Source organism: Esox lucius, chromosome 5 (genome assembly GCF_011004845.1).
Source record: "Esox lucius isolate fEsoLuc1 chromosome 5, fEsoLuc1.pri, whole genome shotgun sequence".
Classification (NCBI taxonomy): Eukaryota; Metazoa; Chordata; class Actinopteri; order Esociformes; family Esocidae; genus Esox; species Esox lucius.
The window spans coordinates 28,998,708-29,024,127 of NC_047573.1; the positions used below are offsets into that span (position 1 = coordinate 28,998,708).

General features: G+C 40.6%; 1 protein-coding gene across 1 annotated transcript in view; it reads left to right on the top strand.

Moving 5' to 3' along the window:
* The window catches only part of kcnh4b (potassium voltage-gated channel, subfamily H (eag-related), member 4b), a 65,586-nt gene that overhangs the window by 5,377 nt on the left and 34,789 nt on the right, over positions 1-25,420 (top strand). Inside the window, exons 2-4 of the mRNA XM_013131950.4 lie at positions 8,041-8,274; positions 15,338-15,463; positions 15,719-15,855. Coding sequence (XP_012987404.4) covers positions 8,041-8,274; positions 15,338-15,463; positions 15,719-15,855 — 497 coding nt within the window. The remainder of the gene's footprint in view (positions 1-8,040; positions 8,275-15,337; positions 15,464-15,718; positions 15,856-25,420) is intronic.

The window sequence follows — 25,420 nt, forward strand, 5'->3', positions numbered from 1 at the left end:
GTGGATAAGTGATGTAATTGAGCAGTTAATCCTTTGGCCCTGGGAACCTGTTAGGATACATTGAATTATGGACTCTGAAGTAGCAAGAGATTTTACCATTTTAGCCTCCCGTTTCTGCCAGGGTGCTAAAATTGGGTCAACATTGAATCTTCAGCAGGCCAATGATCCAAAGCATTCATCCAGATCCACACAAAAATTACTAATTGACCAGCTTTTGCAATTGCCAACCCAGTCCCTTTACTTTTATTGAAACCCTGTGGGGTGAGATTAAAAGGCGAATCCACAAGTGAGAACCAAAGATTCTGAAAGATCTGGGGAGATTTTGATTGGATGGGTTATCCCTCTCCACAAATCAAACGTTACAGCAGAAGGCAAATCTTTTAACATGGCAAGGGAAGTGCACGCAGTATAATGATATATTTAATCTTTTTGCCATGTAACGAAAGGCACTTCATTACTAGTGACTGACTGCTTTGGCCTGGTTAATATGGAGCAATGGGGTTGACTAACAACTGTGCATGGAATAGAATTTAACTATGCACATTAATAATGACACTTGGCATATGGGTGGCGATGTTTTGCACTTTATTAGCACGGTTTTGCAAGGAACTCTTTTTCTATGAAGCATTTAGTGACCTGCAGGTTGAGTACTCAGCGCCACCTGAAAGCGAGTGCGGTTTTAGATTAAGCTCCGATGATAATACTGTGTGTATGTTTGGTAATAACTGATAACAGAACAGTTAAGTCAGGGTTTGTTTGACTTTATCCTGTTGTATCTATCTAGGTGCATATATATCATAGAAGGAATGTGCTAGGGCTGTAGTTGGTTTTAATTTGTTGCTATTATCGCTTGCCTATACTGTCTTGTGTCTGCACCAGGGTGTTAGGCTAAAAGAGTTCCCTGGTGTACGAACACCAAGATACATGTTCCAGGGAGAGACCAAGTGGTATGATAGGAGAGGGGGATGACTTGTTAGTTTGTATTTATGTACATTTATTGTAATTGTTTATGTGTTTGTTAGGTGGTAACCAGCAGGAGGTGAATGTTTACATATATTATGTATTAAATTATATTCTGCATGTTGTCTAAGATGCTTTAGTCATGTATATTGTGAGAACACCTACTCATTGAACCATCCAATCTAGTAGACCTGGAACACAGTATAAAGGGCTCCGTTTCCATCCATCTGTGTTGTTGGATAGGTCTCACTTCCTAGGTTGTTATCGGTCTGTATGTGCAATTGGTGGTTTTGAATAGAAATCATCATGCTTTGGTATACCACGCCATTGGTTTGGCCTCTTTGTTTACTGCATCAACCAGCTGCTAAAGGGTCATTCTAACATGCCAGATAAAGTATATGTATTTTGCTTACAATTTCATTGGTTCATTGATTTACAGTGAATATATTTTTTACATTGTTGTTGAGTTGACTGTGTTGGCCAATGGCACATACTTTTCTGGTCCAAATGTTAAATATGAACAGGATAATAATTTGAACCTTCACTAAAGACTGCAACATACCCAGCTAACCTGCCTAATTACACACAATGCTTCCCTGAGCCTGCACATTTTCTATACGCATTGCAATTTAAAGTTTGTTACATTGCCCTAACTCCTAATTGTGCTTCCAGCATCTACCCCTGCTGTTAGCACTGACTCCTTGCTCTAGTCTCAATCTTTTCTCAGCGTTAGCTTCTTACTCTACTGTCAGACTCTTGTTAGCATTAGCTTATCTCCAATCACAGTCCGTCATTAACATTGGCTACTAGTTTAGTCTCTTGCTCTATTCATTAGCATTGTGTTAATCTCAGTAACCCAGAGGTAAAACATTCTTGCTAAAATGTGTCGTTATATCTATGAGAATCTTCCCACAACAGATTAGCATGATGTTACCGTCAGTTGTTATTAGCATTAGCATCTAGCTCAGTTAAGACTGTTGTAGGTATCATAATGTCAACTGCCAATCTCCAAAGATTACAGCTCTATACAGATGTGTAATTAAAAGACTAGAGGTCATGGAGGCACAGGCACTCAAATCCTTAAGAAGATTACGGCCCTGGATTGCAGGCATGACAAAACACACGCACATTTGTTTTTCTATCCTTCTGAGGACATGAAAACAAACCCTAACCCAGATATTTGTTCCCCAGCCCTAAACCTAACCGTAACCCCAATTAACCTAAGCATCATGCCTAAACTGAACTGAAACCTAACCAGTTATACCTAAACCTAAAAGTAGTCCTCAACAGAATTCTAACAGTATGTCCAATATTACGTTTACCCTAACAATCCCCTGAGCTGGAAATCACAATAAACCTTGTGGCAACAGTTTTTTCAGGTTTTACATGTAGATATGGGTCACATACACACACAAGCTACATAGAGTACATACGATTGTGACACACACCTTGGTAAGTCGTTGAGGCTCATTATTTGTGCCTCATGTGTTAGGGTTTTTGTCAGTGGGCTTCAGTCAGATCTCAAAATGGCTCCTCTCTGTTGTAAGGCAATTACTGCCTCTTTTTCCAGCCTAGCCTTGGCAGCAATCTTAGAGGTGTACTGTAGCCTACAGTATTACTGCACACAAAGCTTAGAAGTGAGGTAAAGAGACATTTCCAGGCATGAGACAGTGGAATACACTGTCAGGCTTAACACATTTAAGTTTTAAGAAACAAAGCTCTAATTGGCCAAAAAATAATATTTTATATTTAATGGACAACCACAAGTTCAGTTTGTGATTTTAAGGAAAGGTATGCAAAACGGTGTTGGGACTAACCGCGCAAACATTCAGAGGGGCACAGTGTTGTTTTTGAGCATGGTTAGTCAGTGTCAGATTAGTTATACTTGTTGTTGGTTAGTTTGAAATAATTTAAAATAAGTTACAGTACAGAATAGCTCAAATGCACCAAGCTCAGTGTCAGAGAATATGAAATAATTACAATAACAATAACGCAACCTGTTGGATAATGTAAAATGACCAGATGGACAAGGACAGGGACAAATCCGGGGGAGGAATGGTCAGCAGAGTGGCAGCTGGAATCATCAGGTATTGTCTTGATCTGCAATACAACCAGGAGGACTTTGGACAGGGACAGCTACAAGTCTATCGAGCCTGGTACTCCTGAAGTCTGGTCCAAGACCTCATGTCCTCTTAAGTTTAAACTGAGCAGGAGACAATGAACATTAGGTGTGCATTCCTAAGATTAACAAGGATTTACAACAGAGAAGTAGAACTGACCCTACCCGCCTGCACAATTGCATAACAGCGTCAAATCTTGGGGCTGAGACAAGGGGGTCCAGTGACACTGTGGCTCTATCCGAGGGTAAGCCCCGACAAGACCCAACAGGCAGGAAGTCACTCCACCCACTTTGCCAAGCATCAACCACAGGGACACCAACCAACCGCAATCGCCCTGAAAGAGGGCTTAGTATGGCCCAGAGTTCACTGTCATTGGACAAGGACAGCAGCGGAGAATAACAGTAACCCAGTGACTCCGTCCCCCGAATGGCATTGGAGAGAAGACAACCCAGTGGAGATGAGAGCCCACCTAGGAAGACAGCAATGGTGGATTGTATCCAAGCATTCCCATTCACCTCCACACCCCTGGGCCAGACTACACTTAATCACAGACCATGCTTAAGAGATAAGTCTTTGGTTGACACTTAAAGGTTTGCACTGATTCTGCATCTTTAACCTTAATCAGCAGATCATTCCACACTAGTGGAGCTCTATAGGAAAAAGCCCTGTCTCTGGCTGTTTGTTTAGAAATTCTAGGCATCTTGCAATCTTAGGTTACGTGTAGGTATGTATGGCTGGACCAATTCGAAGAGGTAAGTAGGAGCAAGGCCATGTAATGCTTTATAGGTTATCAATAAAACCTTATAATCAGCCCTGGCCTTAACAGGCAGCCAGTGTAGAGAGGCTAATCCTGGAGTAATGTGTGCATATATTATCATTGTAGTTAAGATTCTAGCAGCCATTTTCAGCACTAGTTGAAGTTTATTTATTGATTCATCAGGGTCACCAAAGAGAAGAGCATTGCAGTAATATAATCTTGAATTAACAAACGCATGGATTTGTTTTTCTGCATTCGTTTTTGATAAGATACAACTCACTGAGCTATTCTTTATTGCAAATTGTTGACATTCTCTGACACTGAGCACTATTATGGAATAGCTCAACAATTCGGTTTTCAGTTGCAGAGAATATAAGACACATTACAGCATTGTGCTTCACGTTACATTTTGGTGCAGAGGTATTCTTATACTGTGATTTATGGGGTTTGCTTTTGTTAAATCCACTTGGGAGACAACTCCTGTCTAGAGTCAGTGTATGTATTCATAGACCATATTGCATAAGACAGAGATGAAGAGAGGTGAGTTTCGTGAAAACCTCATAGAAAGTTACCCAAAAAGTTGTCAAAAATAAACTATAGGCCAATAGGCCTTTTCTGCTAGATGTTTGCAGGGTTCGACAGAAAGGACTACAATGCAAACCAAACACATATGTCTGTGTGTTCCGAGGTGATGATGTTTCTCTTTACACTTTCAGAGTTATTGAGGGGGCTTCGGTAGAGGTTTAATGTCTAACACTTAACTTGTTCAGTGATGATTTTAATGTGAGCCAGATTGGTACAGTGGGAAAATAATCCTGCAGCAAAAGATGTGAATAAATAGGTGGATTATAACTAATGGACGTTTTCATAGAGCTTGATACACTTTTCATCAGGGAAACTAAAGTCTGGAATTTCAAAGCCGATAGGGCAATCTTCAGAAGCATTTTGGGGAAAATACATTTTGGAAACAAAGGGTTTTCAAATGAACAAGCTAGAAATGTAGCTGCAAAACAATAAAGTCTTGATAGTCCTAATGATGTTCATTCCACCAATTACCCCTTGTTTATCTTTGGTTCTACCCCTGGTTTTATCCTGGTTCTACCCCTGGTTTAGTCTTAGTTCTACCGCTGGTTAATCCTGGTTCTAACCCTGGTTTAGTCCTGGTCCTAACCAGAGGCATAGACAGAAATGTGTTGGTGGATCAGTTGAAATATGGGGGGAAGAAATGTAAGCCCTCCAATCATATCAATAAATTATCATGTGAAGTATAGAATACTTAACGACTGAAGCTTACTTCTGCACACAAACCATTTAACACCTTGTTTTGCTGAATTAACAACATTAATGTGTGGCTCCTGTATTTAACAAGCAACAAATTACTATTCATTTTGGGATGTTACAAAAAGTCAAATTTTTGTAACTCTTTCATTCCACTTAAGGTACTGAAACCGGTGCGTCTTTAATAGTTATCACAGTTTAATTTTTAACCATTCAACTGGGTGTGATTTATTTTCATAATGGTAGTTGAAACATACTGTTATCAGCATCAGAAAGCTCAACATAATTTATCCATCAGATACACTGCATTTTGCATGTTTTCTCTTGGCCTGTGTTTGATTTGTGTGCTTAAACTTCATATTTAAGCTTTAGTTAAACATGAAAGAAAGTACAATAATATTCCTTATGCAATCTGACACCTGCCTAGATTCAGTGGTGATTAACCTTGTCCTGATCTTGTCCACCTTCTGATTGACTAAAAGACTCATTGTGAGCTAATTGGGATCCAATCTCATAAATGTAAACAAACAATATCAGGCCAAGACTATGACAAAGGACAGTTTGAACAAGTCTTTGGACTCTTTCACAAAGGGCCACAAACATGAATCCAGTTTCATGTTCTTGAAACGCAGCTTGCCAAGAACTGTGAAGACAAAACGCCCATTGGCTGCTGGTGCTCAGGCAATGGATCCAATGGCTGCTGCCTGTGTCTTTATGTAATTCATCCGCTGGGGAGGGGTTGTCGCCTGTACGCCCGTGACGGCTGTATCCATTTTGTAGAATCCCCCCGTGAATGGCTTTCTGAGTGTCAAGGACGGGCAATTAAAGTGCTAGTTTGTGTAAAATGCCTCGGCAGCGATTTAGCTCTCCACTGTCGGGCTCATCCTGCTCCCTGTGGAATTTTCCTTGATTCCATCTTCAGCTTGAACAATTTGACTGGAAACAGTGTAGCCGTCCTCCGCAAGGAGGCCCTGCAGGCCAAGGTCTACATACAGTCCTTAATGCACTTCCCAAATACAGCTGTCAGGCTTACTGTAACATGTTTTAGGGTACATGGTAAATACAAGTAATGCCAGACACTGTAATGCTGCATTGGTCTGTTGTTTTTCGCACCACTGACTGCTTATGGTGTTCTTTTATTGTGTGTAACACAAAGGAAATGCTATCTGTTGCCTGTGGCCATGAAGTATGTGAACATATTGTTATGTAATCCTTACCTGTACATGGAGGGATTAATCCCTGGGCCAAGTAGCAGCTGTTTGATCATCTGTGTTGGTAGAGGCTGCAGGAATAGGTGAATGAATAAAGATTGTGTCCCAATATAAAGTACCAGTTGAAAGTTTAGAAACAGAGTAATTCACGTATTATTTTATGGTTTACTATTTTCCACATTGTATTTGCTTTGTATTTAGAAAACATATTTGTCCTTTTTTTCCATAATATGGACTACTAATGTACAGACATAATTATTGTCTTCCACCAACCCAATCTTGTCACAACACAAATTATTGGCTCCAACGCATTAAGAAGAAAAGAAAATCCACAAATTAACTTCTTACAAGGCACACCTGTTAACTGAAATGCATTCCTGGTGACCAGCTAATGACTACAAGGTTGAGAGAATGCCAAGAGTGTGCAAAGCAGTCATCAAGGCAAAGGATGGCTACTTTTAAGAATCTACAATATTAATGTATTTTGATTTCTTTAAAGTTGAATCTTTTTCCTGTTACTACAGTTCATGATTCCATGTGTGTTCGATCATAATTTTGATGTCTTCACCATTATTCCACAATGTGGAAAATAATCAGAATAAAGAAATACCCTTTAATCAGTAGGTGGGCTAAATTGTTTGACCGGTATTGTAATTTGCCACAAAACTTGCATTCATTAACTTTGGGTTTCCCTAAACACTCCTCAGATCTGACAAGATTAGTTAAATCAGGATAATTGCTCTTAAAATGTTCATCCGGCACAGCTATAAGAGGACTGGTCACCCATCCGAGCCTGGTTCCTCTCTAAGTTTCTTCCTATATTTTGCCCCTTTTTTGGGTGTTTTTCCTAGCCACTGTGCTTCAACACTGTTGTTGCTTGCTCCTTGCGGTTTCAGGCTGGGTGTTTTGTAAAAGCATTTTGTGACGACTGCTGAAAAAACACTTTAAAAATGAATATGATTGATTGATTAATTAAGCTTTTTGGGAACTATGGAACTAGTGCAGATGTCTGTAGAAGGAAGGGAATGTACAACACATTACAGCATAGAATTGCTCAACATAATTGAGACGTAACCACTGTGTGTGAATGAGACACTGGTGCTCTGTAGATCTTAGTAATGTAGTGTTTAGTGCCGGCACTGTCCATGGTACTGATGATTGAGAGGGCAATACAGAGAGAAAAACGGTTGTTAGGAGAGAAAGACAAGGGAGCCCATAATAACCTGTCACACTGACTTGTGCCCGGTGGTCTGTGCTGGTGGAACCGGAAGGCATGGGTGAATGTGCTGGTACACTGGTAGCTCTCCATCGTAGCATTGTTAATGTTTTGGATGCCACAGTGCTGATTACGCCAGGGAAGAGCAGTATTTCGGGTCAACTCCACTTATTTTCCAGTCAATTAAAGGGAATTGGAGTGCCTGAGAGAAAGGCCTATGGTGCTGAACTTACCTCCATACAACCTGTTTTACAATGATTCATGGGGTTTAGTGTCTACTACCGTCAAGAAACAAAAAACAAAAGCTCTCATTCACAGTGATTGGAAAGTGCTTAGCTATAGAAATGTGGAAACGCCATATATTTGAATCCATGTCTTAATCTCTTGATTTGGTCATAAATCATCCAAAGGTAAAGCCTGTAATCCTTGCAGAAACCAACATTTTCAATCCTCACCCTCATGAATAAAGAGTCCTGGTTTTCTATCTCATTCCCACAGACAGCAACTTCCTGCTGGGCAACGCGCAGGGCCACCGCGGCTACCCCATCGTCTACTGCTCGGATGGCTTCTGTGAGCTGACTGGCTTCTCTCGCACCGAGGTGATGCAGAAGAAGTGCAGCTGCCGTTTCCTGTACGGCAACGACACCAGTGAGCACGTGGCCCAGCAAATGGAAAAGGCCCTTGAGGGCCGAGAGGAGTACCAGGCCGAGGTCCACTTCTACAAGAAGAACGGTAAGAGTGAGGTCTTTGGAGAATAGAAAAATCAGTGTCTCCCGCATGGTGCAGTGGTCAAAGTCGATGCCTTGCAGTACAACTGCCAGGGTTCATATGGAACATTCCGGCAATGCCAGAGGGGGCCAGGACAGGGTGGCGCATATTGGCACAGTGCGGCTAGTCGGACTGGGTGTCTTGCCACGTCGCTCTCTAGCAATTCCTTGTGTAGATCAGGCACCTGTAAACTCAATTGTGAAGCTGGGGAATGAGGCAGCGTCAACCTTGTGTGTAACAGCAAAAAGCTTTTGGGTAGAGTGAGCAGTGCGATAAGAATCCGACCGGCATATGCTTGGAGGAAGCATGTGTCTGTCTTTGACAATCGGGCACTGATGAGACCAGGCCATAATCGGGAATTGGACTTTGGGAGGGGGTCGTAAATGGAATGCAACAAATATCCTGGCTACATCGTGTCAGGGCGGAGCAGGGTCTCCATGTTCACATTAATTACTAGGCTGATGAAACATTTGATCACACCTGCTCTGCTTCGCAGTTTCTCCATGTAGCGCTATCTGACCTTCATGACAATGTCAGAAGTGAATTTCATACTCCTCGAATACAAACGCATAAAACAGTGAGACCAGAACATTGCCCTAGTCGCAGAGGAAATTATTTCACAGAAATCATACTGCTCCATCAAGTATTGTTGGAATTTAGAGTGATGAAAAGTAGCTAACACTCTCCCTCACTCAGTCTCTCATCTTCCATGCCAGTTGTGCAGCCTAGTGGAACCATTGCTATGGATACTGACACACAGAAGACCGTGAGGGAAGGAAACTGTAGGAATTCGGAAAACAGACATTAGTGAGGAACAGATCTATTTATTATTATTATTATTTATTTATTTTCCCAGTACTATGCTATTGGACTAGGGCCTGAATATTGGAGGCATGAGTATGGGTCAGGCTTAAATGTAAAGCCTCAGCAGGGGCTATAATATACATTTCAGAAGTTCTATTGGGGTCATTGAGCCTGAGAGCAGAAACACGCAGATGTTTAAGGATATTTAAAAACCATCACCAAACAATGTACAACAGAATACTTGGTTGTGGCGTTTTCACGTCATGGAATTGGTGTGTATTTGTCCTTGTGAGTGTGCGTGTGTGTGTGTGTGTGTGAGTCTTCGTGTGTGCATGTCCTTTCAGGCTTACTGTAAGCTACATTCCCTCAACAGAGATGAAAACGCTGTGAACATTGCGTCGCTAATTACACGGGGGGATGATGAATGCTGCCCTGTGGGTGATAAGCATAGTGGAAACCTCTTTCTTACCAGCTTGTTGAATGCTGAAACTATGCTTCTATAATGAGATTACCCCTCGCTGACAGACTGACATGCTGCATACACACACGCGCGCACACACACACACACCCACGAACATGGGAGATGGGCAACATCTGTTTCGAGGCAGAGCTTCTCTGCGCTTTGGAGCTGCTAATGAGCTGGTAGGGTTCAAATGAGGGCCTGGATTTACAATCCCCTCTTCATATACACAGTTAGCTCTCTCTCTTCCTACTAGATCTAAAACAATGACACGTTTCTCTATCTAAGCTTATTTCTTCTGGAATTCACTCTATGTCAACTGCCTTCCTGTTGCTACACTGTATCTTGATTCAGCTCATCTTGGGGTGAATCTCTTTGCATTATTGAAAGTAATTGTTTTGTCATGGTTAGGTAAACATCAGCAGATGTTACACAATTCCACGGAATACCTTAAATGGATAGTTTTTGATAGTCTTGGGGGAATAAATATCTTAAAAAAGAGCTGTTTGAGTCTTTTCAGAAAAGCGATGATACCCACTATTATGTGAAAAGATTCATTAAATGTAACCTTTGTAATCTACAGCATGCATCAAAGACTATAGCTGAATTTACATAGGCGGTTTAAATCTGATCTGTTTTAACTTATTGTATTTTGAATAACCAGATCAGATGCTTTCTGATTTTTTAGGGAAGTTATCAAGAATTTGCCTCACTGTGTAAGTGCACAACACACTTTGCAGTAATATTTCCTAGGCAAAACCTAGACCAAAAACATAGACAAAATCTAAACAAAACATAGACAAAACACATAGACAAAATCAAAACAAAACATAGACCAAACACATAGACAAAATCAAAACAAAACCTAGACCAAACACATAGACAAAATCAAGACAAAACATAGACATCAGTTAGTGCAGTCTGTCTCAAGGTTGCTCTCTTTTAGTTTTGAATCCTGTCAATATATTAAACTGAAATTTCAAACCAAAATTTCAATCCACTCTAGAATTTCCCCATTGCCTCATATTGACTCAATTGGGAAAATAACTGATTATTCAAAAGATCAATAAGTGAAAATAAAAATCTAATTGGTGCTGCCTGTATAAAAGCATGTCTTAGAGGCATGCTATTGATGAAAAACAATTTCCTAAAGCATGCAAAATACACCTGATGTGCAATATTGAGACCTGATGTTCGATTTTGAGAATTTTGCTTAGGGAAGTGATTATCAATCCAACTTTAATTCAGGAAGTAATTATTTTGTTGCATAAATATCCATGAATAGTTTACTTTTTTAAACATTGCATACTTTTTCTGCTAACATGTCTGCATTTTCAGGAGTCATATCTGAACATTGATAACGTAGTGCATACACTTATGGGAGACTTGAAGTCCAGAGACTAAGTTTATCTCGTTTGAATGACTTAGTATCTTGTTTGAATGACTTAATAGTAAATAAACTTTTAATAGGTTTTTGCTAAATCATTCAAATGAAATACTAAGTAGTTCAAACAAGAAAAAACTTAGTCTCTGGACCTTTTTTTACTGCCTGGGACTTCAAGGCTCCCAGGCAGTAAAATAACCGTCCTATTTGATTCAGTAATGTTTGTCCGGGTGTTTCCATATTAGCCCCGGGTCTTTAATCAAGGTCCAAAAAATATTTCTCGTATAGAGAGGTGAAATGATGCAGCAGCCATATTCTAAAGATGAGAGTGGACTAGTGCTCAGTTTATATAAGCGTGGCGGTACGTTAGTTTTGAGTAGCGGAGGGTTGTAAGGTTGTGAACTAGTATACTAGTTGCTATTGGTCACAACTAGTGAGTTAAGCAAGACTACCTGATTAAAAGTTTTATTTTTGTTGCTTTTATTTGTTGTTATGTTGCCTGTATTTAATATTTATGGGACAATGTTGTTTTGTATTACATACAATGTTTTATCATTTTGGCCCCACAAAACACTTTTAATGACAGAGCGGCTAGCTTCTACCAGGTGTTGTAGTACACATACTGGGGAGAGAGAGAGAGAGACCTTGTGTATTTGCTCTTCTTCTCTCTCACACACATGTAAAATTACCACTTTCACATTTACAAACCTAAATTAGGAATGCAACCAAGCTCAGAACTAATGTGCTTACAGGGTCATACGCGAACAGCAATGAGCCCAACACCACTGAAGGCCGCAAGGAAACGGAAAGACAACTTTTTAGGGAAACAGATCCATTCTATGACAACAATTTTAATAGATAAGCATGGACACACTGACACTTGTCACCATCTATATCAATCGATCCAGCACAAAAATATGACCAATGCACGGACAAGCACCAAAATGGCAGGATGATAAATTATGCTTTCACTCACCAAGGCTGAGGGCTCACTTGAAGAGAAAGGTGGCACGGCGGTTCTTCCTTTGGGCAAACTTTTCGATGACTTTAGGAATGAAGTCATGTAGCTGCTGAATCAGCTGGCTTTGGATGGACAACATGGCCAATGCGTTGAGTCGCGGCTGTCCCATGGTATTGCAAGTGAAGGTTTTTACTCTCTTCAAGGTGGAAAAGTTCCTCTCTGACTCTGATTTCGTCATAGGTGTTGTTATGATAATTTTCAGCAGAGTGACGGTCTCAGCAAAAGCCTCCTCTAGGTTGTTCTCATGAATGGATCTTAACAGAGACAGGGCCGTCTTACCAGTATGAAGCTCAGACTTTAACTTTTCCTAGTTTCCTAGAGGCCATAGTTTCACCACACAGTCAAGCTCAGATGTAGGGAATGACAGACAAATTGTGGGAAGAGCAAGCTGCCAACCAGCTTGGCAGCGATGAGGTGGTCACTTTGTGAAAACCTCTGCTCCACCTGGGAAATGACTGTCGCATTCCTCCTTAATCACTGGCACTGTGTTGGTTACTCGTCGGCCTGGCTCATTTGTTCCATCGTGAACGGTGGCAGCCCATTCATCAGTTTGCTTCTGCATATTCTGGACATTCTCCTTGAAATGGGTGAGCACACTGCTAATCCCAGAGGCATCGATGCTCCGTTTTTGCAGAGTGTTGTATAAAACATAAACTTCTGGCATAAGGAAGAAAAGAAAATCCAGCAGCTGCAGAAAGGCTCGGTCCCAGAGTTTTTTTGACAGGCCGTATGCCTCACTGATGGTGGCCTCATCCCATCCTGGTTGTGTGTGTATGTCCTCCATACACAGGAGCAGCGCAGCGCAGTTTTCCCAAACTGCATTGACAGTTCTACTTTTAAAGTTCCATCGTTCCATCGCAAAACACAACCACCATTTGTCATTTACAGGAGACATCAGTTGTCTTATCTGCATGTATGGCAAAATATTTGGTCTCGTGCTTGTACACTTCATACATACAGTCTAACAGTTTGTTTTGTACAGTGCCAGATGTCCCTTTGAAGATGGGCTGAGCGTCATAGTGCCCCTGAAGTCTTGAAACGCCCTCACACATAGTCTCGAAAATGCATCTGAATATTCTAGGATTCAGGGAGTCCACCGACTCGTCATGCCCCCGCAGTGCTGTTTCTTATTTTCCACACAGTTTAATACATGTTATGATCCGACTGAGAATGTACCTGTTTTCCTCCACCTGTTTGTTATGCTGCTCAATGGAGCGCATGTATGCACTGTCAACTTGGGCTGCGACATTTACCCTTTCAAGTAAGCCCAACTTCACAGCACCGTCCAGGTGACTGCTACTGGTCTCATGTTTTGCAATCCTCTCAGAAAGATGTTTCAAATCTTTGTAACTCGTCCTCGACCAAGTACCTTCTCCACCAAATAGCAGACATGGAAAACAGACATGCCAAATCATAATCATCATAACCATCAGATACACCTTAAAGAGTAGGAAACATCATAACCATCAGATATGCCTTAAAGAGTAGGAAACATCATAACCATCAGATATGCCTTAAAGAGTAGGAAACATCATAACCATCAGATATGCCTTAAAGAGTAGGAAACATCATAACCATCAGATATGCCTTAAAGAGTAGGAAACATCATAACCATCAGATATGCCTTAAAGAGTAGGAAACATCATAACCATCAGATATGCCTTAAAGAGTAGGAAACATCATAACCATCAGATATGCCTTAAAGAGTAGGAAACATCATAACCATCAGATATGCCTTAAAGAGTAGGAAACATCATAACCATCAGATATGCCTTAAAGAGTAGGAAACATCATAACCATCAGATATGCCTTAAAGAGTAGGAAACATCATAACCATCAGATATGCCTTAAAGAGTAGGAAACATCATAACCATCAGATATGCCTTAAAGAGTAGGAAACATCATAACCATCAGATATGCCTTAAAGAGTAGGAAACATCATAAACATCAGATATGGCTTGAAGAGTAGGAAACATCATAACCATCAGATATGCCTTAAAGAGTAGGAAACATCATAACCATCAGATATGCCTTAAAGAGTAGGAAACATCATAACCATCAGATATGCCTTAAAGAGTAGGAAACATCATAACCATCAGATATGCCTTAAAGAGTAGGAAACATCATAACCATCAGATATGCCTTAAAGAGTAGGAAACATCATAACCATCAGATATGCCTTAAAGAGTAGGAAACATCATAACCATCAGATATGCCTTAAAGAGTAGGAAACATCATAACCATCAGATATGCCTTAAAGAGTAGGAAACATCATAACCATCAGATATGCCTTAAAGAGTAGGAAACATCATAACCATCAGATATGCCTTAAAGAGTAGGAAACATCATAACCATCAGATATGCCTTAAAGAGTAGGAAACATCATAAACATCAGATATGGCTTGAAGAGTAGGAAACATCATAACCATCAGATATGGCTTGAAGAGTAGGAAACACGCTTTTGCTAATCCGTATCTGAGGTGTATCTGATGGTTATGATTTGGCCAGTGGTCCAACCATAGGATCATGGGCTTGGTCGGCTAATTGAAGCCACTGTACTTTGCACCGTAACAATACATAATAATAATATCAATGTCAATCTGGATAACATATTTCAAATGATGGAGACAATTGAATAAGTTTGAAGATGACAGCCTCTGTACAGGTTTTATATACATGGGAGTAGTTGTCAGAATTAAACATACCTTAAATACATTCAGCCAACCTTACATTAGTCTTCACTGCAACCCTTCCTCAATTCCCGCGCTCCTTCGCGAAGTATGCTACTCCAGGTACAGTCAACAGCACTGCGATGAATCGCGTGATCAACAAGTTACAAAGACACAAGCAACAACCAATGTGAAGGACAAGTCAATGTACACAAACAGGAAAATGTAACAAAGCAAACAATATCAACCAGTGTATGCTATACAGCAAACGACGTCAACCAGTGTATGCTAAACAGCAAACAACAAGACAGTGGACATCTTTTTGGCTTAGATGGAACCCCATACCTCAGTTCCCAAACGCTTACTGATTATTGTTAAAAGTAGAGGTGATGCTACATAGTGGTAAACATGCCCTTTCCCAACTTTAAAAAAATCAGTTACTGACATCAAATTCAATTTGGGCATGTATTTCTTTTAAAACAACATAATTTCTCATTTTCAACATTTGATGTGTTGTCTTTGTACTATTTTCAATTAAATACAGGGATAGATTATCTGCACATCATTGCATTCTGTTTTTATTTGCATTTTAAGCATTGTCCTTTTCTGGAAACAGGGTTGTAATAAATCTCATTGATTATGTTGTATGTTTATTTGTCCCTTGTTTACTAAATGGTTATTTGTTTCAGGGATGCCATTTTGGTGCTTACTGGATATTGTTCCCATTAAGAATGAAAAGGGCGAGATGGTTCTATTCCTTTTTTCATTCAAGGACATCACTGACACACATGGCAAAGTGCATCACAAGAAAGAAGGTAGGCCAAACCTAAAATTGCTCTCCGTCACAATTCTTTCCTTTCAGTTGGATGTGATACATGATACAGCCTATGCTTTTATCTCTGCAATGTTTTGATGTTTGTCATTGTCACATTTGGTGAAATGTCTATACTGAGACATTACAGAAAGCAAGACAGCTGTTTTGAAAACAATAACTTTATCCTGGCGGGCCGAATCTGGGTTTGTTAAAAACTAAAAATAAATCTCCATGGAGATGACTGTGTGTTTGACAGTTTCAGAAGACAAGAGGCGGAGCAGAAAGAGTGGCAGCTCTCACTTCAACGAGGCAAGGAAGCGGGGGCGAAACATGATCTACCATCTTACCAGCCAGTTCTCCAGAGGTGGCAAAAGAGAGGTCAACCTGGGCAGTGTGAGTACTGAGACTGCCTCTAACCGCCTCTACCCAACTATTAGTTAATTGGTTAATTCACTGTTTTGTAACTGGTTAACTGCTCGATGTGTGGGCATGAGTTTTCTCTTTGAGATTATGTACATAGGTTATTTAAATGCTAAGAGTTAATATGGTACACTTAAAAGCTCTGAGTGCATTTATAACAAGTGTTAACCAAAACCTTTTAATGGCGCGGTTTGTCAGCAGATTGCAAACAAAAAACTGTTGGTTCTACGTCATGTGATTACATAGATTGGGATTTACTAATTTGCATTTGGACAGTAATTATTTGGTGAAATAGTAAAACAACCATGTCCCAGTAGGACATTCCACACTGTGGCTCCATTCATCACAGAGATTTTTCCCACCTCCAGTCAGAGTGCCTATGGGACCTGTTCCAGGTCAGCCCATCTAGCCCCATTTTGGGCTTCAGTGTGATATGTCTCCCCCTTGTCTGCCAGAGGCCTGGTGCAATGCTTCCGATTCCACCTACTCGCAGATGGCACTGTTTACTCTGCCTGCATGCTCACTCACTCCTGCCTGGAATTAAATCACACACATAAGGAAGTGTAACTTACATACCTGCACACAAACACTCACTGGCATGCACAGCAGTTCCAATGTACACTCTTAACTCCCATGAAAGGTTAGTCCTGTGCAGACACGTGTGTATGTGAGACAAAGCATTATGTAGGTCCATTGGTGTTTCTGATAGTTGTCACTTTGCAGTATGTGGATTTATATACTTCTTTACTATTCAGTCTCTCTCACTCTGTCTTTCTCTGTCTCACACACTACCGTTAAAAAGTTTAGGGTCACTTAAAAATGTCTGTGTTTTCGAAAGACAAGCAATGTTTTTGTCCATAAAATAACATCAAATTGATTAGAAATACAGTGTAGACACTGTAAGTGTTGTAAATGAATATTGTATTGTAGCTGGAAAAGGCTAAAAAAATTAATGTTATTCAATATTAGAAAATGGCAAGAAACTGATGATATCATATGCTTTGTACTACTCCCTTCACAGAACAGCGCAAACTGGCTATAACCAGAATATCAATCAATCAAATTTATTATAAAGACCTTTTTACAACAGCAGTTGTCACAAAGTGCTTTACAGAGCAGGAGGAGCAAACAACAGTAGTGTTGGATTTCAGTGGCTAGGAAAAACTCCCTAAGAAAGCCGAATTTTAGGAAGAAACCTAGAGAAGACCCAGGCTCAGAGGGGTGACCAGTCCTCTTCTGGCTGTGCCGGGTGAGATATTAAGAGTCCAATTGGACACATTTATAAATTTCTCTGGGCTAAATCCAGAGTCTATTTGATTTTAAACTAGGTCAAAAGTATGACCAGGTGAACAAGGACAGGGGCAGCAACGGGCCCCCAAACCAGGTACTCCGCAGGTGTGGACCAGGACCTCATCTCCTCCTAAAATGTAAAACTGGAGGAGACTGAGAAAAGTTAGAAAGTGCATTCCTCATATCCCCCAACACAATAATATAGCAGCGTAACACCTTGGAACTGAGACGGGGGGGGTCCGGCAACACTGTGGCCCTAACCGGGGGAGGCCCCGGACAGGGCCCAACAGGCAGGAAATCAATCCACCCACATTGCCAGACATCAACCAAAGGGACACCCACCAACAGCAACCCCCCTGAATGAGGGCCGAGTATTGCCAGCAGCGTACAGCCCAATTGCACAAGTGCGCAACAGAGAGACAACAACAAGCCAGTGACTCTTCCCCCGAAAGGCATTGGAGGGAGGGCATCCCAGTGGTGACGAGAGTCCATCTGGCAAGACAGCAAGGGTGGACAGTGTCAAGCCTACTGGTCACCTTCACGCCCCCGGGCCAGGCTGCACCTAATTATAAACCATGCTGTAGTGATTAGGTTTTAGTAGACACTTGAAAGTTTGCACTGAGTTTGCATTTCTAGCCTTAATTGGCAGATCATTCCACAGTAGTGGAGCTCTATGAGAAAAGGCACTGCCGCCAGCTGTTTGTTTAGAAATTCTAGGTACAATTAAAAGGCCTGCATCTTGCGATCGTAGGTTATGTGTAGGTATGTATGGCTGGATCATTTCAGCAAGGTAAGTAGGAGCAAGTCCATGTATTGATTTATAGGTTAAGAGTAAAACCTAAAAATCAACCCTAACCCTAACAGGCAGCCAGTGTAAGGACGCTAGGACAGGAGTAATGTGTTCAATTTGTTTTGTTCTAGTTAGGATTCTAGTAGCCGTGTGCAGCACTAATTGAAGTTTATTTATTAATTTGTCTGGATAACCAGAGAGGAGCATTGCAGTAATCTAGTCTAGAAGTAACGAAAGCATAGATACATTTTTCTGCATCAGTTTTTGATAGAATGTTTCAAATTTTTGCAATGTTTCGAAGATGAAAATAAGCAACTCTTGAGACATATTTTATATGCTCTTCAAAGGAGAGGTCAGGGTCAAGGGTAACGCTAAGGTTTTTTACAGTTTTTTGGGATACGAACATGCAGCCGTGGAGGTTCACAGTGAGATCTGCTAACAACGCTCTTGGTTTCTTGGGTCCCAAAACGAGCATTTCTGTTTTCCTTGAATTTAAGAGCAAGAAATTATCTGTCATCCACTTCCTAATATCTGAAACGCATGCTTCCAAAGTAGCTAATTTAGGGGCTTCTGTGTGTCATCAGCGTAACAGTGAAAGTTTACATTGTGATTTCGGATTACGTCGCCCAGAGGGAGCATATTTAGTGTGAACAATAATGGGCCCAGAACCGAGCCTTGAGGAACACCAAAGCATACCTTTGACTTCCACACTAACAAACTGATATCTTCCAGATAAATAAGATTTAAACCAGGCTAGAACATGTCCACGTAGCCCAATATGGGTTTCCAGTCTCTCTAAGAGAAGGGAGTGATCAATAGTGTCAAAAGCAGCACTAAGATCAAGAAGCAACAGGACGGATGCAGAACCTTTGTCCGAGGACATTAGAAGGTAATTTGTTACCTTCACGAGTGCAATCTCAGTACTATGATGTGATCTGAAACCAGACTGGAGTATTTCATAAATGTTATTTGTCTTCAGGAATGAATTCAGTTGTTGGGAAACACATTTTTCTAAGATTTTGGAGAGGAACGGGAGGTTCGATATTGCCCTATAATTGTTTAATATGTCGGGATCCAGATTAGATTTTTTTTAGAAGAGGCTTAATTTTTGCTATTTTTAGTGAGTTTGGTTTATAACCGGAGGAAAGGGAGCAATTTATTATGTTCAACATTGGCTGACCTAGCACAGGAAATAGCTCCTTAAGTAATTTTGTTGGAATCGGGTCTAGCTGACTTTGTGGGTTTAGAACTCATTACAAATGTAGTGAATGTGTCAATTCAAGTGTCCCCATTGACACCTGGTCAGGGAGGTCAAGGAAATTTTTAGGACAACTGAGATTTTGGTGACTATAAGTATTTAATATTTAGTATTTAGAGAAGTCAGTTATTTGTTTTCTAATGGTGATGATCTTTTCATTAAAATAGTTCATGTATTCATTACAACTAAAGTGAAGACCCACTTCACTTGTTGAGCCTTGCTTTCTTGTTTACTTTGCAACTGTATCGAAGAGAAAGTTTTGATTGTTTTTGGTTTTGAGCAGACGTGAGTCATTTTTGGTATTGTAATGTACTGTCTATCCAGGCTAGTCTGAATACTTCCAACTTGGTGTAGCGCCACTTTCGCTCCAATTTTCTGGAGGCTTGCTTAAATGCTCTAGTATTGTCTGTGTACCAGGGGTCATGATTCTTGTTACGTATTTCTTTTGTTTTTAGTGGTGCAACTGTGTCTAATGTATTTCATTGAGTTTAGATCCTTGATTTGTTTGTTTACAGATTTATTTACACTGTCGTTAATGAGCGAACTTGTAAGAATATCAAGTAATTTATTTGTAGTCCGAGAATTTATAGTACGGCTTTTGAAACTCATTGTTTGCGGAGCAAGTGGATTTCTTATTTTAACAGTGTACTGATAATCCAGGATTTTGGAGGGAAATTATTAGATCTACAATATCTATTTCTCTTGACAGGACTAAATCTAAGGTGTGATTGTGGCAATGTGTTGGACCTGAGACATGTTGGATAAAACCCATTTAGTCAATTATGGCTTCAAAGGCTTTTTGAAGAGGATCATTGGATTTTTCCATATTGAAATCGCCAAAAATGTGAATACTATCTGCAGTGACTACAAGGTTAGACAAGAATTTTGGAAACTCATTGAGGAACATTGTGTATGGCCTGGGGGGGCCTATAAATAGTATCTATGTAAAACGATTTATCGGCCTGGTTAACTTTCATTAGTAAAACTTCAAAAGAATGAAACTCATTGATATGTTTGAGAGTAAATTTATATTTACTGTCATAAATATTAGCAACACCCCCTCATTTTCGGGATGTATAACTAATATAACCAGGAGGAGGCCTCATTTAAGGCAATTAATTCATCAGGCTTTAGCCTCGTTTCACATAAACCAGTAACATCTAGATTATGATCAGAGATTAATTCATTTACTGCAACTGCCTTTGGAGCAAGGGATCTAACATTTAGGAGTCCCATTTTGAGATGCGAGGTGATACAGTCATTTTTATTTTTATTTGTGACCGAGGTGGAGGAAGGCTTTATCTTAATAAGGTTGTTTTTGTTAGCACTACCTTGTTTAACTGTTCTCAGCCTGGAACGAGTCACAGTGGCAATAGGTAAAGCTGTACTAACAACTCTGGCTATGCTGTCGACAGATTCCATTATGCTAGCAGGCTGGCTTACAGCCTGCAGCCTGACCTGCACCCTATCTCATGTTAAGGCAATAGGAGTGAGACTCCTATCAATGTTCCTAGATAAAAGAAGAGCATCTCTCCAGCTAGGATGGAGTCCGTCGCTCCTCAGCAAATCAGGCCTGGCCCTATTTCTGGGAGAGTCCCAAAAAGAAACTCAGTTATCTACAAACTCTACCTCCTGCGACGGGCAGAACGTTTTCAGCCAGCGATTGAGGTGCGCAAGTCTGCTGTAGAGCTCGTCACCACCCCTAGCTGGGAGGGGGCCAGAGACAATTACTCGATGCCGACACATCTTTCTAGCTAGTTTACACGCTGATGCTATGTTCTGCTTCGTAACCTCTGACTGTTTCATACTAACGTCGTTGGTGCAAACATGAATAACAATATCTCTGTACTCTCTATACTTGCCAGTTTTAGACTTCGCTAGCACCAACCCCAGATTTGCGGCTACGTCGGTGGCTCTGCCCCCCATTAAACAGTGTACAATCGCCGGCTGATTCTTTAGTCTAATACTGCGGGTAATGGAATCGCCAATGACTAAAGTTTTCAGTTTTTCAAGGCCACCGGTAGAAAACGCCTGCCGATCATTCCCCTCTGAAGACAGCTCGGGCCTTGACTCCGACTCCAGTGGGGAAAACCTGTTGAAAGTCTCAGTTGGATTTAGCAACGATTCAGGTTTAACTGGCATTTCTTTCCAGTGACCAAGAGAAAGTTCTTGCCCGGCTGCAGGAGCTGTGCCGGGGGGCTAACAACACTATAGTTTCTTCCTGGTGGCATTGATGCAGTTTTTTCTTTTTCTACACTAACACAATCCTTGCCTAACATTTGCGTCAGAAGCCGAGCCTCTAACTCTGCTATTTTTAACTGAAGACAATAGTTCTCCTCCGTGTTGTTGCTACAACAATTACAGTGATAAGGCATTTTAATGATACTTAGCCTCGGGTGTTCAGGGGTGAGTAGTTCCGTTAATTATGTCCAAAAAGAGTCCCGGTGTAGTAAAGTTGGGTAAGAGGTCAACAGATAAAAATATTGCGTTGGTAAAACTCTTAAAATAAAATTTTGACCAATTAGTTTAGATAGAGTAAATTAAAAAAAGTTTGGCAGGTAGCCAGGTAGGTAACAGCAGGCAGAGTACAGCACGTCAAAACACCAGTTTCAGTGTCACCAGTGAAGAGGCAACTCCAGAATGCTGGCTTAAAGAAAAAGCCATATCTCTGCAAATGGAGGATTCTTTGACGAAAGCAAATGTTGAAGGAAACAATTATTATTTCAATTAAAAATCATTATTTCTAACCTTGTCTATATTGAACTACAGCTTTGGAAAAAATTAAGAGACCACTGCACCTTTTTCTTACATTTCCAAAAAAGTTTTGAGTGAGAAAGATAACACTGTTGAAATTATATTTGACCCGCTCTGCAATTGGGACAATACCTCTGCCTCTCCTGAGTCGTATTGTGGGAGAATCAATGGAGCAACTTTGACAATGAGACATACAAAGTTTGCGAGAGACATTTTTCTGCAGAATATCATGTCCCACGTTCACTTAGAAGAGGATTAAAGGCAAATGCAATTCCATCAAGTTACCCTGTTCAACCCATGGAGACAAGACAGATTGTAAGTAATACTTTCGATTGCTTTGTTATAATACACAAAGTACACATTGCCTCCGGATATACTGGGCAAGGGTTATGGATTAACAGGCTCACCATCGCTGCTGTCCAAACTTCTCTTTGGTCAATTCATCATATGTGGATTATGGTTAGAACAAGTAAGGCTCCAACCCCCGAAAAACGTTTGTTTACTGTGATGTATACACTTACTCTTCCCAAAAGAATGCGTGGATTGATACAATTGTGAATTAAACTGACCAGTAAACACAGGAAGTGAGAGAGGAAATGAGCGTTATATCATGAAAATGTTAACTTTATTTCAAGGTTTACAACATGTTCTTTGAGGTAAACAACACCATTTAGTTTGGAGTGTTTTAGAGTAGTTGTCCGCTTGCAATGCAGCTTTTCCATTCAAAAAGTGAAACTTGTATAATATATACATTCAATCCGCACAGACTGATATATTTCAAGTGTTTATTTCTTTTAATTTTGATGATTATAACTGACAACTAATGAAAACCCCAAATTCAGTATCTCAGAAAATTTGAATATTGTGAAAATGTTCAATATTGAAGACACCTGGTGCCAAACTCTATTCAGCTAATTACCTCAAAACAACTGCAAAGGCCTTTAAATGGTCTCTCAGTCTAGTTCTGTAGGCTACACAATCATGGGGAAGACTGCTGACTTCACAGCTGTCCAAAAGACAACCATTGACACCTTGCACAAGGAGGACAAGACACAAAAGGTCATAGCTAAAGAGGATGGCTGTTCACAGAGCTCTGTGTCCAAAAACATTAATAGAGAGGCGAAGGGAAGGAAAAGATGTGGTAGAAAAAAGTGTACAAGCAATAGGGATAACCGGCTTGTGAAACAAAACCCATTCAAAAATGTGTGGGAGATTCACAAAGAGTGGACTGCAGCTGGAGTCAGTGCTTCAAGAACCACCACGCACAGACGTATGCAAGACATGGGTTTCAGCTGTCGCATTCCTTGTGTCAAGCCACTCTTGAACAAGACACAGTGTCAGAAGTGTCTCGCCTGGTCTAAGGACAAAAAGGACTGGACTGCTGCTGAGTTATGTTCTCTGATGAAAGTACATTTTGCATTTCTTTTGGAAATCAATGTCCCAGAGTCTGGAGGAAGAGAGGAGAGGCACAGAATCCACGTTGCTTGAAGTCCAGTGTAAAGTTTACACAGTCAGTGATGGTTTGGGGTGCCATGTCATCTGCTGGTGTTGGTCCACTGTGTTTTCTGAGGTCCAAGGTCAACGCAGTCATCTACCAGGAAGTTGTAGAGCACTTCATGCCTCCTGCTGCTGACCAACTTTATGGAGATGCAGATTTCATTTTCCAACAGGACTTGGCACCTGTACACAGTGCCAAAGCTACCAGTACCTGGTTTAAGGACCATGTATTATTTATTTATTTACAAAAAAAGCCCCTGATATATTTATCTGTAATTACAATCATGCATTAAAGCACTCAAAAGATACAATATTGTTGATTAAAAAACACAAATGTTTAGGTTCTCTGTGTGTCATGCAATCAACAGATCTACTGTACTTTTTGGAATGTGTGCACCTGCACACAGTGCCAAAGCTACCAGTACCTGGTTTAAGGACAATGGTGTATCCCTGTTCTTAATTGGCCAGCAAACTCGCCTGACCTTAACCCTATAGAAAATCTATGGGTTATTGTATTAAGAGGAAGATGTGATACGCCAGACCCAACAATGCAGAAGAGCTGAAGGCCACTATCAGAGCAACCTGGGCTCTCATAACACCTGAGCAGTGCCACAGACTGATCGACTCCATGCCACGCCGCATTGCTGCAGTAATTCAGGCAAAAGGAGCCCCAACTAAGTATTGAGTGCTGTACATGCTCATACTTTTCATGTTCATACCTTTCAGTTGGCCAACATTTCTAAAACTAATTTTTTTGTAATGGTCTTAAGTAATATTCAAATTTTCGGAGATACTGAATTTGGGATTTTCATTAGTTGTCAGTTATAATCATCACAATTAAAATAAATAAACATTTGAAATATATCAGTCTGTGTGTAATGAATGAATATAATATACAAGTTTCACTTTTTGAATGGAATTCCTGAAATAAATCAACTTTTTGATGATATTCTAATTTTATGACCAGCACCTGTATCCCTTTAAATTAGCTCGGGCCCTGAGATGGCGGTCGCGGTTCTGGATCTTATATATTTATGTTTTTTTCTTTGCATGGTGGATGCAGCGACGTACTGTGTTCAAAGACAATGGTTTTCGGAAATGATCCTGAACCCATGCAATATTTCCACTACAGAATCGTGTCTGTTTTTCATGCAGTGCCGTCTGAGGGCCCAAATATCACAGCCGTACAATATTGGCTATCTGCCATAGATGAGATCCCCAAATCAATTTTATGTTGAGAAAGGTTATTCTTAAATTGTTGCACCATATCTTTCACAGAGTGATGCACCTCTCCCTATCCACACTTCTGAAAGACCCATCCTCTCTGGAATTATATTTTAATATCAAATCGTGTTACTGGACATATGTTTCAAGAAACAATGAAATGTGTCAGCTTCACCATTTGATAGATGAAATGATGGATATTGTTCTATTAACATGCATATTGTATGAAGGAAGTTACATATATTTTCACTAGCCAATGCTTACTTGTTTTACTGACTGGACTACACCAAAAACAAACATGCTAGCTCTTCTTACTGTAGCTCTGGGTGGACCAGAAATACCCCAAACCTGTGTACATCAGGCCCAACAAAGATGAAACGACTTCTTTGAATGCAAGTTTCAATTTTCTTTGTCAAATGCACCAAACAACACAGCGTCATCCTGCACCACGACATTCTTGTGACACGTCACCCGACAGCTAGGTAGTGGGAGTTAATGCCCAAACAATCTGAGCAGTGATGACAACTTTCAAGGCGTCATGCAGTCGGGTCCCTGGAGCAGTTTGGCAAGACTTGACCACATGGTCACAAGGGAGAGTGGTCCAGACAGGTAGGCAAGTTAAATGCCATTTATGGCTTTGTAGATGAGGAGAAATATCAAGTAAATTCCTTGAGTGACGGAAAGCCAATGGAGGTCAGCGTGGATGGAGGTGATGTGGGCAGATT